General features: G+C 39.7%; 1 protein-coding gene across 1 annotated transcript in view; it reads left to right on the top strand.

Annotated features, from left to right (window-relative positions):
* The first annotated feature begins 4,934 nt into the window (after nt 1-4,934).
* The window catches only part of znf423 (zinc finger protein 423), a 201,974-nt gene continuing 193,579 nt past the window's right edge, over nt 4,935-13,329 (top strand). Inside the window, exon 1 of the mRNA XM_051724421.1 lies at nt 4,935-6,176. Coding sequence (XP_051580381.1) covers nt 6,137-6,176 — 40 coding nt within the window. The 5' untranslated portion in view covers nt 4,935-6,136. The remainder of the gene's footprint in view (nt 6,177-13,329) is intronic.

The following is a 13,329-nucleotide window of genomic DNA, read 5'->3' as shown; positions in this document are numbered from 1 at the left end:
GTCTCAAAGTAATGGAGGCCTAGTTCTGCTTCATTTCACCAGCTGGGAGGTGTTGATTGGCCCTTTTTATGGAAGCAAGCAAAAACCAGCTCTTCTAAAGCTGATACATGCATTAAGATGGACAGATTACCAGGCAAACAGAGCGAAACCAACTTTCACTGTGCTCGCATGCAACGGAAGCACAGGCATGCCTCATTTCTGTCCCACGATGTGCAATTCAGTTACTGTTACAATTCCGTTATCACACAGAATCACTTTAACCCTGTGGAGACATACACTTGCCATTGCTGCACAACTGGATATCAATCAAAATGTATCACTATGAATATTCTTGGCACTATTGTGTAAGAATTCACAGATAACCTGTTTGGCTCTAAACGCGACGTGCTTCTTTGTTAGGACAGCGCCACACTGTGCTCCTGTATGCTGCTGTGAGTGAGATCTTCATTAGAAACCTTGAGCCCTTCACCAGGATCTGTGCCAGGTACTCGGTCTAACAAACATGTTGATAATTAAACCCCTGTAATCGAGAGGTGTTATCACAACAATTAACAGCAAAAAATGTGAGGGAATGAGAGAGAGTGTCTCAGAATGTGTGGCTTTGTAATTCATCTTTTTTTAATTGGAATCGGGATACTATACATTTATATCAATGGTTTAGTTATTTATTCAACTGTAATTGTAATAAACTGTCTGCACATTTTTGTTCGTGTATATTTTGCAGATAATTCCTCTGTGAAAGCATCTTGGGAGGAACTTGATGTGGGAGAAAAAGGCACGAAGACATAATTTCTCTTCCGCTCTTTTTCCTGAAAGCACATTTGTCTCTCTCCTACTTTCCCTAATTCTCCAGACGTGTTCCAGTCTTTCTCATTTTCTCCTCTCCCTCCCTTTTTCTCCCCAAAGTTGACTGCTTCTGCCCTCGTTCCTAGGCATCAGCTGAAGACCCAGCAAGGCCCCCATACACAATGAGCTTTAATTGGGTTAAGTTTGTCCGCCACAGATAACATTTCTCTTTCTGTGGAGAATAAAACAAATTGCTGGCACTAATGGCACTGTTTAATGTAGCTCTTTTTATTATGGATGGAGGAAATTAGGAGGAGACTCCCAGCAGAGAGCTGATGTCGTGGGAGTGAGTGCATTGTTGCAGCTCATCAGAAAAGCGTTGTTGCTGGAGCTCGGCCTCCTTGCCTTCATTGCTCATCTTTCTCTCTCTCCTTTTGAAAATACAGCCATGAAGACTACACTTAAGAATTAGGGCGTATAACTGTAGCCTTTACCATGCAGTCAAGATCTGATCTTCACACATTACGCCATGTATCCTGAACCTGTTCTCAGTTTTTTTATGCTTTAATGCCCTAAGTCCATAAAGCTGGTGTTTCTTTGTGTAAGTCTGGGGCAAGAGCCAGGGAAAAGGGGGTCGGAGGGGAGCTTGTTATTGAGGTTTCGGCGCAAGACGCGGTAAGCCTAAAAGCCTGAATTTGTTCTGCATTGCTTTCGTTCTGAAGAGGGTCCCCTTTTAAAGTCAGACATCTCTCTTCAGCCAGCTAATGGGATGTGAGGACAGATGCACACCCTGGCATTTAACACGCCAACACCTGAGAGTGTTTGGAAGACAATCAGCAGTAAAAATGTAATGTTCAATCTGGATTTTTATGGTGGCTAATCAGGACTGATGAAGTAGTGGGTACATTAAAGTGCAGCCGAGCGGTCAGCCCCAATCTGCGTTCCCGCTCTCCACCTCTCCCTTGTGTGCCCGTGTGCACTCGGAATCAGCACGGCGATCCAACGGCAGTCTGGGTCACTGTAACAAACAAACATGCTGTTTTAAGCTCCTCACTGTCCTCATATGGAACTCCAGAATGGAGCGAGGACAATTAATGCTGTGCGACGGCATATTTTAGCAATCCTATATTTTGCTGATATACACGTTGATACCGTTAAAAAGCTTCTGGCAGTGCTTTTCTGCTATTGTTGCTTTCATAACAGACTCTGTCAGGGCAGGGCAGGTCATGTCCAGAAAGTGATAGATCCATTACCTTTAAATGGATGTGTATTTTAAATCTCTGTTTGACAAAAATGCAACAAGAAGCATTTGTTTCCTTCGTCCCATACCCATTTAAGCATGACGCTTCTGCACTTTGTTAACAAGACAAAAGATTGTTGGCTTTGCAGTATTTAAATCAGTTATGTCTAATTATTTCATACAAAAATAGCCTATCTAGGGCAAAGCCAATGAGATGTAACATTGTCTGTGGAGCGAGGACCTGGCGGAGTTGGCGTGAGTTCAGCTGAACAGAACAGAACAGAATAGAACAGAACAGAGAGAATGCGCTGTAGGCAACATAAATACAACATGAACTCTCCAGGCTTGTGACAGTACAATGGGAGAGTGTTTAAGAGTGCTTTCTGGGACTGCAATGTCCAATGGATGATCGTCACACAAGAACTGCATACCTATGTACAGAGGGAGAGGAGACGGAAGGGAGAAAGGACAAAACGGTGTTGAGTTATTGCTAAATTTTGATGCAAGAGCATCAATAGACAGCCATCCCTGCTGTGTTGAGAAAAATATTTGCCAGTATCAAGGTCATTTGAATTAAGTAAACAAGTGTTGCATTATAATGTCAGTATGCACATTTGAGATGCAACAACATGAATTACACACATCTTCCTCTTCTAGGATATTTTTTCAAATCGCATAAAATCATCCAAGCTTAAAACATTTGCCACTCATTAAAATCTTCCTAAAATAGCAGCAGTGTCTATTCCAATCAGGACCATCACATTTCAAGTTCACACCTCTTTTCCTCCAGCGTCTTAATTAATTTCATCCACATGTCTTGTAAGTCTTATTCTAAACTGCTCGTTGTTGCAAAAGAAAAATGCAAATCCGTAAAAAAATGACAGAGGGTGTAATAGCTTGCTATGTGATTTCACAATGCCACTCTTTCAAGCCATTCATGTCTCGGCTGTCCTTGACCCTTAAGGAGCTTGTAATGTGGGTTATTTTCCTCCTTTGAATTTATCCGAGAAAAATGGGACCACTGCGGCGAGCTTTCGCCTCTTCGTACCAGCGGCCTCTCTCTCTGGGACGCCAGAATCGCGTTTAAAAGCGGTCTCCAGGCGCGCACTCATTTCAGGGGGAGTTCATACGAGACAAGAGGGCCCCCGGTCCTCCACAGGGGGTCAATTTTAAAGGCCGCTCCGTGACTCGACGGGGCGCCAGTCTGGGGATATCCCGCTGACCAAGACTGGGAGCCCCACCATGCTATCCATGACAACGGCCGAGCAGCTCCGGCACACCAAGCGTGAGTGGCGAGTACAAAGCGCGCGCGTGATTTTGACAATTTCTTTGGTTTATTTTTGGCAAAATGACTGGACTTCAGCAGCACATGCAGACAGTGTGGGCACTGAAAATGCTATCGAAAAGGCCTTTCCCAGCCAGTAAATAAAGGGGATTTAAATGAATATTCCGGGTTCAATACAAGTTTACCTCAATCGACAGCATTTGTGGCATAATGTTGATTACCACAAAAATAAATTTTGACTGGTCTCTCATTTTACTTTAAAAAAAGAGAGCAAAAATATTGGTTCCAGTGAGGCACTTACAATGAAAGTGAATGGGGGCCAATCCATAAACGTTAAAATACTCACTGTTTCAAAAGTATAGCCACAAGACATAAACAATATACGTGTTAACATGATTTTAGTGTGATAAAATCACTTACTAACCTTTTGTGTAAAGTTATAAACAATTTTACTACTTCATTACCATGACAATGTAATGTCAACAAAACCTAAAGTCCTAAAACGACTGTAAAAACTTTACAGCTCAAATAATACATGAGTTTTAACAGAAGAATTAATATAAGTGCTATTATAACATTATATAAGCTTCACATTTCTGCCTTTAAAGGAATATTCTGGGTTCAATACAAGTTGAGCTCATTAGACAGCATTTGTGGCATAATATTGATTACCACAAAACATTATTTCAACTTGTTCGTCCTTTAAAAAAAAGCAACAATCTGTGTTACAGTGAGGCATTTACAATGGAAGTGAATGGGGCCAATTTTTAGAGGGTTTAAAGACAGAAATGTGAATCTTTTAATTTAATAAAAGCAATTACATACATTTTTCTGTTAAAACTCATGTATTATTTGAGCTGTAAAGTTGTTTAAATTGTAATTTTTACAGTCATTTTAGGGTTTAGTGTCTGTTGACATCGTCATGGCAACTAAGTTGTAAAATTAGCTATAACTTTACACAGAAAAGGTAAGCAATTTTATCACACTAAAATCATGTTAACATGCATACTGTTTACGTCTTGTGTCTATACTTTTGTAACAGGAAGTATTTTAATTTTTACAGACTGGCCCCATTCACTTCCATTGTAAGTGCCTCACTGGAACCCAGAATTTTTATTTTTTTTTTTAAAGAAAAGGAGGGACAAATCTAAATTAATTTTTGTGGTAATCAATATTATGCCACAAATCCTGTCAACTGAGCTTAACTTGTATTAAACCCAGAATATTCCTTTAAACCCTCCAAAAAATGGTCTTCCATTGTAAGTGCCTCACTGTAACTTCGATTTTTTGCTCTTGTTTTTTTTTTTTTTTTTTTTTTTTTTTTTGTGGTAATCAACATTATGCCACAAATTCTGTCGATTGAGCTTAACTTGTAATAAAACCTGGAATATTCCTTTAAAGTTAATTAAATACTAGACCTATAAGCTACTATTTGAATCAAACTACACGTCTTGTAATATCAAACAATATTCAGATATGTAGAACACATCTTCACATCATAAAAATAAATAAATAAATAAATAAAATATGCATCTCTTAATAATCAAACATGAACTTCATAAAGTATCAGTTCAAATATTAAAAAATAAATAAATAAAATAAAAAAAGATATACCCTTTAATGCCAAATTTAAAAAAAAATGTCGCAGATAAACTTGTAATTCTGTATTTACCAAGTGATGTACCGAATAGAAGACGTAAAAAAGGATCTTAAATCAAAGGTAACCCCCAAATACTCATATTGTCATAGTATCCAATCGTCAGTTAAACGCTGGACTGAACCCAAGATGATGGCACGAGCTCAAGAACTAAAGAGGGCAAGGACCGCAACAAAAATGAATCCAGTCCGTCTTTTTTCTTGCACGCTGCAGAGTTTCCTCGAAGCTCCGTGTTTTGGCCCGATCCGTGCTCCAAGTTAAGCTGTAGTTTCCATGGCTGACCATGGTTTGGTGCTGTTGGCTCTCTCTGTCTGCTCAGCCCAGGCTGTGCAGAGCTCCCTGCGGGATCAGAGCGCTCCCCCGCCGGGACCCTACTCTCACATCCTCCTGCTGGGACACGGCTACATTTCCAGCCAAGCCTGGCTTTATTATGTGTGTCTGCGCTGCAGCCCCGCCAGCAGTCGGATCGGGAGGCGGAGGGAAGACCAGAGTCAGGACAAAGAAAAAGGGAGAGAGAGGCTAGCGACTAGAAATATTTACGGCTTTTAGGACGTAAGGGTGAATAAACAACAAGAAGAAAAAAAATCCCCGCAGGTAAAAATGGCATTGAGAGAGGCACCTTCCGAAAAATAACAGCGCGAAGGAGGGCGGCTCGGTGTTCTCGGGATCACAACGACACAAGACAGTTCCGACAACTGCAAAAACAGAATCTCGAGGAGCACGCGGAACATAAACATTTTAAACCAACACCTAAACATTGTTTAAGTGGGTTTGCCACATTATCGGGAAGTATTGGGCACCTCTCGCCACTGATCAGGTGTGATTGTAATTTGGGCACGAAACTCTCTGTGACCGCCTGTGTGCCCGTTCCACCGTCTGCCTTTGCGGAGGAACAATAGAGCGTTCGCGAAATACCGCAAGTTATTTTTTAAAATCTACAGGTTGAGTCGAGCGTCTGGATAAGTTCAATTATTGGAATATCCGGGCGCTGCGGCGCCTCTCCATTACTCCACTACTCTCTCTTCCTTTGAATGCTTCTGGACTATCGAGACTGAAGTTGCCGCATTGCAACAGGCAACGTGAAGAAATCTCAGAAGTATCAGCGCGTAACCTCTTATTATTTATCGGAAAGGACGAGATACGCATTAAAAAGAAGTAAAAAACGGAGATGTCTAGACGCAAGCAGGCCAAACCACGCTCCGTTAAAGGTAAGCTTTCAGGGGTTTTTTAAGGAGACAAGAGGGAACAACTCGCATGACCAATCAGAAACTGGCGGGGATTGTGAAATTTGTCGATTTAATGTATTTGCTTTGAATAGTGGCACATTTTCAGAGAGCTGAAGCATGTCTATATGCATGGGAAGATAATAATAATAATAATAATAATAAATAAACTCTTTAATTATGATGCCAGGTTCCAGCAGTCCTGTGGTTGTCAGTGTAAGTTCACATTTAAAGAAAAGGTGCTATATTTATCAGAAAAATTAGCAATAGTGCTTGAGTTTCTTTTTAGGCCTATTATTATTATTTTACCATTTTATTTTGTAATTTTTTATTTAATTTATTTTTGATTTGTTTTTTAAATATTTTTTATGTTATACCAAGTAGTTTAATTTGCATCATGCAACACTAAAAGCGTTTAAAAAAGTATGTTACTTTTTGGCAATATTGCACAATTTGAATTGAATATGTTTATGTAACACATCATTTTGGACACCATCCTTTCCAATCTCTCTTGTAGTAAATATTGTGAATGATATTCCATTCTTTAGAGATTTCAGTCTGGTGTTTCCCCACCTCTTTGCTGTTTATTCCTGGTTGTGACTTTGACATGACAGAATCAGTCACACACAGACCCATCTCATTCACGCCCCTCCTACAAGACTCGACACACTCACAGGCAGGTGAATAAAGGCCTGCTGTTATTTTGTCATGTCCATCAGTAATGTGCGGCAAATATTGTGCTGCTGGTCGAGATATCACTTGGCACCCTCACCCCAATAGAAACCAGATGGGCTTTCGGGTGGCCATGTGGCCCATATTAGTACCCCCTCCCCCAAATAATAACCAGTTTTTTGTTTTAATTAACGGCCACAATCTGCAGAGGTTCACCGTGAGGGGTGGGGGAATGGTCATAAGTTTGCATGGATGTAAGTGGGTGATGAATAATACATTTTAACAATCAGGCTTCAGTCGTTGTTATTATAGATATTTAACATTGACAGAGTATGCTGGGTGCAGATCGATCGTAAACATTGTTGTTGAGTTGTTTAGGAGAGAGAGCCGTGCATACAAGCCTGTTACAGATAACTTGATTATTTTGAAGGGGTTTTTAATTTTCACATGCACAGTGATGGGGAAATAATAGTATCATAATACTGTTTTTTTTTCCCCCAAACATGAAGCGTGTTTTTTTCTTCCAGTATCAATATCTAAAAAGGCAATTTCAAAGCAATGTTTTTTTTTTAAGGAATAATATTGGTAGATTGCAGTATTGCCATTTTTCTATTGACTATGCATTCACCCTGCTGCAGCAAAGGGGTTTGGTGGTAAACAGCAATTGTATTGACTCAGCGATGCACGTCAATCAGAGGCCAATTAAATATGTAACCGAGGCTCACGCTGTCCCTATCTCAGCCCAGCACCTTTAGCTTTGATTGGTATGCTCAGAGATTAGAGGGGCAATATATTGGAGTATGGTTAGCACAAAATCATTTGTGTTTTTTAATGTCACAATGTCTGGTGTATTAGCTTGCTCATCCAGGGGTTAATCTTGTTTGTCATTATTTTCTTTTTATATGTTCAAATCTGCAGGTGTTACGACTGTAGAAACATGTGCAGTGAGCTAACACATGGGGGGGGGGGGTTCTTCAAGAAAACGTGCCCATCACATTAGACCATTATTTTCCAGTAAAGGAAGTCATGCTCTCACATCACATTACATTAGAAACTGTGATTGCCAGTGTTACTTGCGAGAGAGAAAGAGAGAGACCGGGAGATTATTTCCAAAGGAAAAAGACAGCGAGTGTTCGTCAGTTGGGTAGAGGGAGCTGCGCTTATCAAAATGTTATTTCTCTCAATTAATCCCTTTTTAATGTGTGTCTATGCACTGGGTGCTCGGCCGTGGCATTCCTGTTTCATATCTCCACCATCCCCATGAGTGTTTCATGCATTATGTAGCAATGATTATTACTTAATTACACATTAATTAATCCCCTTCATTTGCAGGACATTAAGAGGGGGATGAATGCACACGACAGAAAAGGAGACAGCGAGGGCACTTATTTCCATATTTTTAACGTTGTTTACAGTCAATCAAATCAAATTGGACTTTTAATTCAACAAAAGGGAGAAACATTTGAGTAGTGCTTGTATGAAGCTTGCTGAAAAAGAAATCAAGAGCTAATGGCATTATTCTTGCCTACCCAGCGCCACCAGTGTCTTTCCGCATATGTGGGATGTGTGTGTATGTTGCTCTTTCACTCAATGTTGAAATGTCTTTTAGGAATGCAGTCAGCTTTTGTTGTTTCTTTCTGCCGAATGTATCTTTTAGCAAGGGCTTGGATAGGGAATTGGGTATTTACTCATTGTTTTGAATGTCAATTTTAAGACATGCATTTGAACAACTGAGGGACTGTGGAAAAAATGAGATTTTCTTAAAAAAGATTTGCAAAACAACAGCATTTTTTTTTTTTTTTTTGCTGGGACAATTGGATATGAGCAAAAAGTCATTTTAAAAGCATTTGTAATTTAAGTGAGATATTGTGTCAGGTGTGTATGTGAGTAATTTTGTTGTTATGACTTTCTTGTGCGCAACATCAAGGTGTGCATTTCTTTGACTTTAAAGAAAGCTGCCACCAATCTGATCTGCCATTGAAAAGAGGTTTTCTGTTCTGTGATTTCTTGTTTGAAACACTGAACTTACACTTTGGTTTTCAGTAGAACTGCGTTACACATCAGAGGACAAGACAGAGGCAATGAAGCTACAATGTGTGGTTGTGTAATAATCTGATTTCTTTTTTCCTACAATGAGATATATGTATCTCTTTGCTTTTCCCTCTTTCTGGCAACATCTGGTTTTAACATGAAATTACTTTTTTATTGTCACTTAGACTTTTGGCAATGGCACAGAAGTTTCATTGGTCAGTGGGTTGCTGTAAAATGTTGAATTGAGTTACCATAGGTCTGCAGAGCCACAAATGAAGAGATCAGGGAATGAGTACCAGCCTTCTTACGCATTCCCGTTTGTCTTTCTCATTTCATGCTAGGATTTGTGTGATGTTTCCATTTTTGTGCGTTTAATCACCCTGTCGCATCTGTTGCACATTTACAAATGATGGTTCATTGAGAATAATTGGTGAGATAGTTTTTAGTTAATATTAGGTTAACATTTCAGTTGTATTGACATTTTTTGGTAGATTTTCCTAATTCTACGATTAACAAATTACACTTTTTGCTTGGTATTTTGATCGGTAATAATTATGTGAAATTGAAGAGAATGTATCTGGAAACCAAATCATGTTTTTTGTCCCGTTCCAGATGGTTAATGTGAGGATAGAGAGGGAGATAAGTGTTCTAGTCACTTTGTGTTGACTGTTAGAGTGTGTGATTCTGAGGTAATGGGAGATGAACCACAAAATAGATTTTTATGCTCTTTCTTTTTTGTTTCCATTGAGTTGTTTAACTAATTGTTCATGCTGTGAAGTCAAAGTATTTCATCAGGAACAGGAAAAAAATTGTAATTGCGCACAGTTTGACAGAAGCTGAGGTCTTTTTTTAATAATAATTGTCTTTGGTTGTTGATGTAGCTGATATTGTGATGTTAAGAGGCCAAACTCACTCTATAATTTTCTTCAGAACAGAGCTTTTATTTAAAAGGGAAGACAATTACCTGTGTCCATTGTGCTCTCTCTCTGCAGTGACCTCTGTTGGTGAGGAGATTGCAGCATAATTTGGCTATGATGGGGTGCTGGGTTGGGAGGAAAATGGGATGGGTTTGGATGGTGGTTTTTCCCTAGTGGGCAGTGCGTGTCTGCCAATGACAACTCCTTATCAGCAGCCTGCCGGCTAGTTTTGTGGGGAAGAATCTGTCTTAATGTAAGAGCTCAGTCATTGGCTCTGCCATTGTACCGGCTTAGCCACACACTTTATCAGTAGGCCTGGGCTCAGTGGCCCGGAACCGGCGCTCGCTGTGGACCCGCTCAGGACCCGCTCCATGCCACGCTCCATGCCACGCTTCACTTCTAAAGAGAAAGTGTCGCTCTGACGACTGCTGTTATTAATTCTGTTTATGCGGTTGGCATTCCCATTGCCCCCCCTTTCCTTTCCCACCAAGCCTGCCAGCCAAGGCTCCCCTGTCAGGCCTTCCCAGAGGATCGCGGCCGTTCTAAGATGCTGCGCTCTGGAACCCAGATTGGGCTGCTGCAGAGGGCAGATTAAAACGTGCTGGAACAACGCACAGAGAAAGAGTCTCTCAAAGCTGTTCATACCCATGTAGATTAAATATGGCAGCCATTTTCACCTAGTCCGCAGAGGGTTGTGAGGACTTTTGTCTGTGCTGTTTAGAAAGCATATTGTGGTATGTTTAGAACATTTGATCGTGTCTTGAAAGCATTCTTTTACATTCAGAACACTGTTTGGTGACCTAGTATAGGGGTTGTTTTGAATGTAGGCCTGTCACACTGTCAATCAGAGTTGGGAGTGGATCAAATCAAAGATTGTCCCAAAAAGTGAGCTACAGTAAATCTGACAATTTGGGGGTTGTCAAGGTTTGCGATTTAATTAAATAAATAGTCTGCAAGCTATGCACTTAATGCTTGCCGCACTTAATTTACAGTATGTGCGCAGCTCTGTTTACTGTAGTGATACATACTCAAAGCACTCACGAGGCTAATGAGCTTTGCAGGTTATATATTTACAGCGTTCTAGATTCACTAATTGCACATTTTTGTAGTTACAAATATGCTGGCCACTGAAAGTTACTATCAAATCTGAAGTAACTGTCAGAGAGCGAGACAAAGGGACCCAAAAGCAGAGGAACAGTTCAAAGGATTAATTACAATAAATGATAATGTTAACTGTGCTGGCGAAGACAGGAGATCATGGCACCAGCTGCAGTAGAGGAAAAAAGTCTTGTGAATGAGTGTGCGCCGTAATCGCACAATGGGCAGATCTGTGAAGAGTGTGTTCATAGATGAGTGTTTGTGTTGTGGAAATCAGGAGCAGATCCGTAGGAATCCTCTGTAGAAGCGTAGTAAGGTGCAGAGAATAAGGCCCAGCAGATTTGAAGGTAATCACATTCCAGACACACGGGCAGAGATGAGGAATTCTCCATTGAAGATTCATGAGCGCAGAGAACAAGCATACAGCAAGCTGGAAGGTAACCACGCTCCCAACACGCGGGCAGAGAACAACCAAATAGATACACGAGACAGGACCAACTAGGCAGAGAGAGTGAAGTAAGTTACTTCACATCAAACAATAATCTAGCAAAGATACTGAGAACACGAAGGGTTTAAGTAGGGAGTGAATTAGAGGTGAACCAGGTGTTGCTACCACGCTAATTAGTGGCATGATCAGCGTTCCCTGATTCCCATGGAAACACTGATCATACATGCCTGCTTCACCTGTAAGACATGAGGGACAAAATAACAAATAACAAAACACACATAAAAGTTTCTGCCAAAATAAAGGTTTGAGGGTAGGGATGCTGCTATTTTTCAATATTAACCATAGTTAAAAATGTCACGTTAATTTAACCGCAAGAATTTAGAATCCACAGTTAAAAACCGTGAAATTCTTTATTTAGTCGTGGCAAAAATAATGTATATAATGTATAAATATAAAATACAAAAGAGTTATTCATAATATTTTGTAAGTCTAAATGTGAAAAACTCTTGTGCATGTGTGGATACTGGAGCTGTTGCTATGGTTACGGACGGTGGCCACGTGGTGCTTAGCCAGGTGTCGCAGAGTGAACTTTCAATTCAAGTGAAACTGGGGCTTTAACACACAAACTCCAAAATATAACAGAGGAATTCGATCTATCATACTCATATCCACCAAAAAATCGGCTGTTTGGGAGCATTTAAATGACTGACTGAAGACGACGGATGTAAATTATGCAGACAGAAGTCATAGATAGATACACATCCAACAAATGGGACAGGATGTTCCACTAGTCATCCAACAACAAACTAGTAAGTTTAATATTTTTAGCTGTGGTGATTTTAAAGTGATGAATTAAAAGATGCTCCTTTTTGGAATGTTTAAGCGTGCTGACAGCATTGCGTGTAGTTACTATCAGTGAGTAAACATTGAAAAGTTTCATCTTTTCGTCCTCATTATTCAAAGCATTGCTTCTGTACAAATTCATCGCATTCAACAATAAATGTAAAGTTTAGTCATTATCGGACTTTAAATTGCCTGTTGTGAGCAATGTTCCCATTATTATGCATAGTCCACAGGTTTATTTGTAAGGTGTTGTGGACTGTATTTTTATAGACTTGAGTCTGTTGCCGATTCTATATGTTGGGGTGTCTGACAGACAACTAAGTGCTTTAATAAACTGTTGCAGTAGAAAAAACTGTTGGATGCCTTGAACTAGGCTACATGTTGCGCACACACATTAATCTTGCATTTACACACTTTTGAAGCACTCTGGTTACATTTATTTGTTGAGTATTTATCAGTTTTATTATTGTAGGGCTGCCCTTAGCATCCACATATCCCCCAGGAAATGCATCCACTAATACGTTCAATTGTGATATGCATTTTTTTTTTTGCATCAGTGCTGTCGTAAATCCGGTTAACTGCAATTATTTCTCAGACGGTAATCTCACCGTCAAAAACTCACACCGCGGCATTCCTGCTTGAGGGTTTAACTGTACCGTATAGCAATGTCACATGCAAGTGTAAATTAGTACATAAATATGCTACTATTTTATATTATTATTATAATTATTATTATATAAAAATATATTTCCATTATAATTTCTTGATTATAACTTATTTATTAAAAAAAAAAAAAAAAAAAAGTTGGCTGAGACCCTATCACAAAGTGGACAAAAAAAAGGTACACAGTGAATAGGTACAAGGTGAAGGTGATGTGAATAGCTACCCCTATATATATATATATATATATAATTGCAGTTCAAATCGCAACTGCAATATTTTTCAAAATAATCGCAATTAGATTTTTGGTCCAAATCCTTCAGCTCTAGTTTGGTTTAGTGTGTACCAGTAGTAATTATTACAGCTGCACTGACATATCGGCCAAACATTGGACATCAGCTGATTGTTTAAAAACAGCCGATGATCTGGGCAGATTATTTCCTGTCGAAAGGGTGAGGAAAAACGCACC

Source organism: Myxocyprinus asiaticus, chromosome 18, assembly GCF_019703515.2.
Source record: "Myxocyprinus asiaticus isolate MX2 ecotype Aquarium Trade chromosome 18, UBuf_Myxa_2, whole genome shotgun sequence".
Lineage (NCBI taxonomy): Eukaryota > Metazoa > Chordata > Actinopteri > Cypriniformes > Catostomidae > Myxocyprinus > Myxocyprinus asiaticus.
The sequence above is the reverse complement of the archived record's forward strand: the minus strand, read 5'-3'. Positions and strand labels throughout refer to the sequence as shown.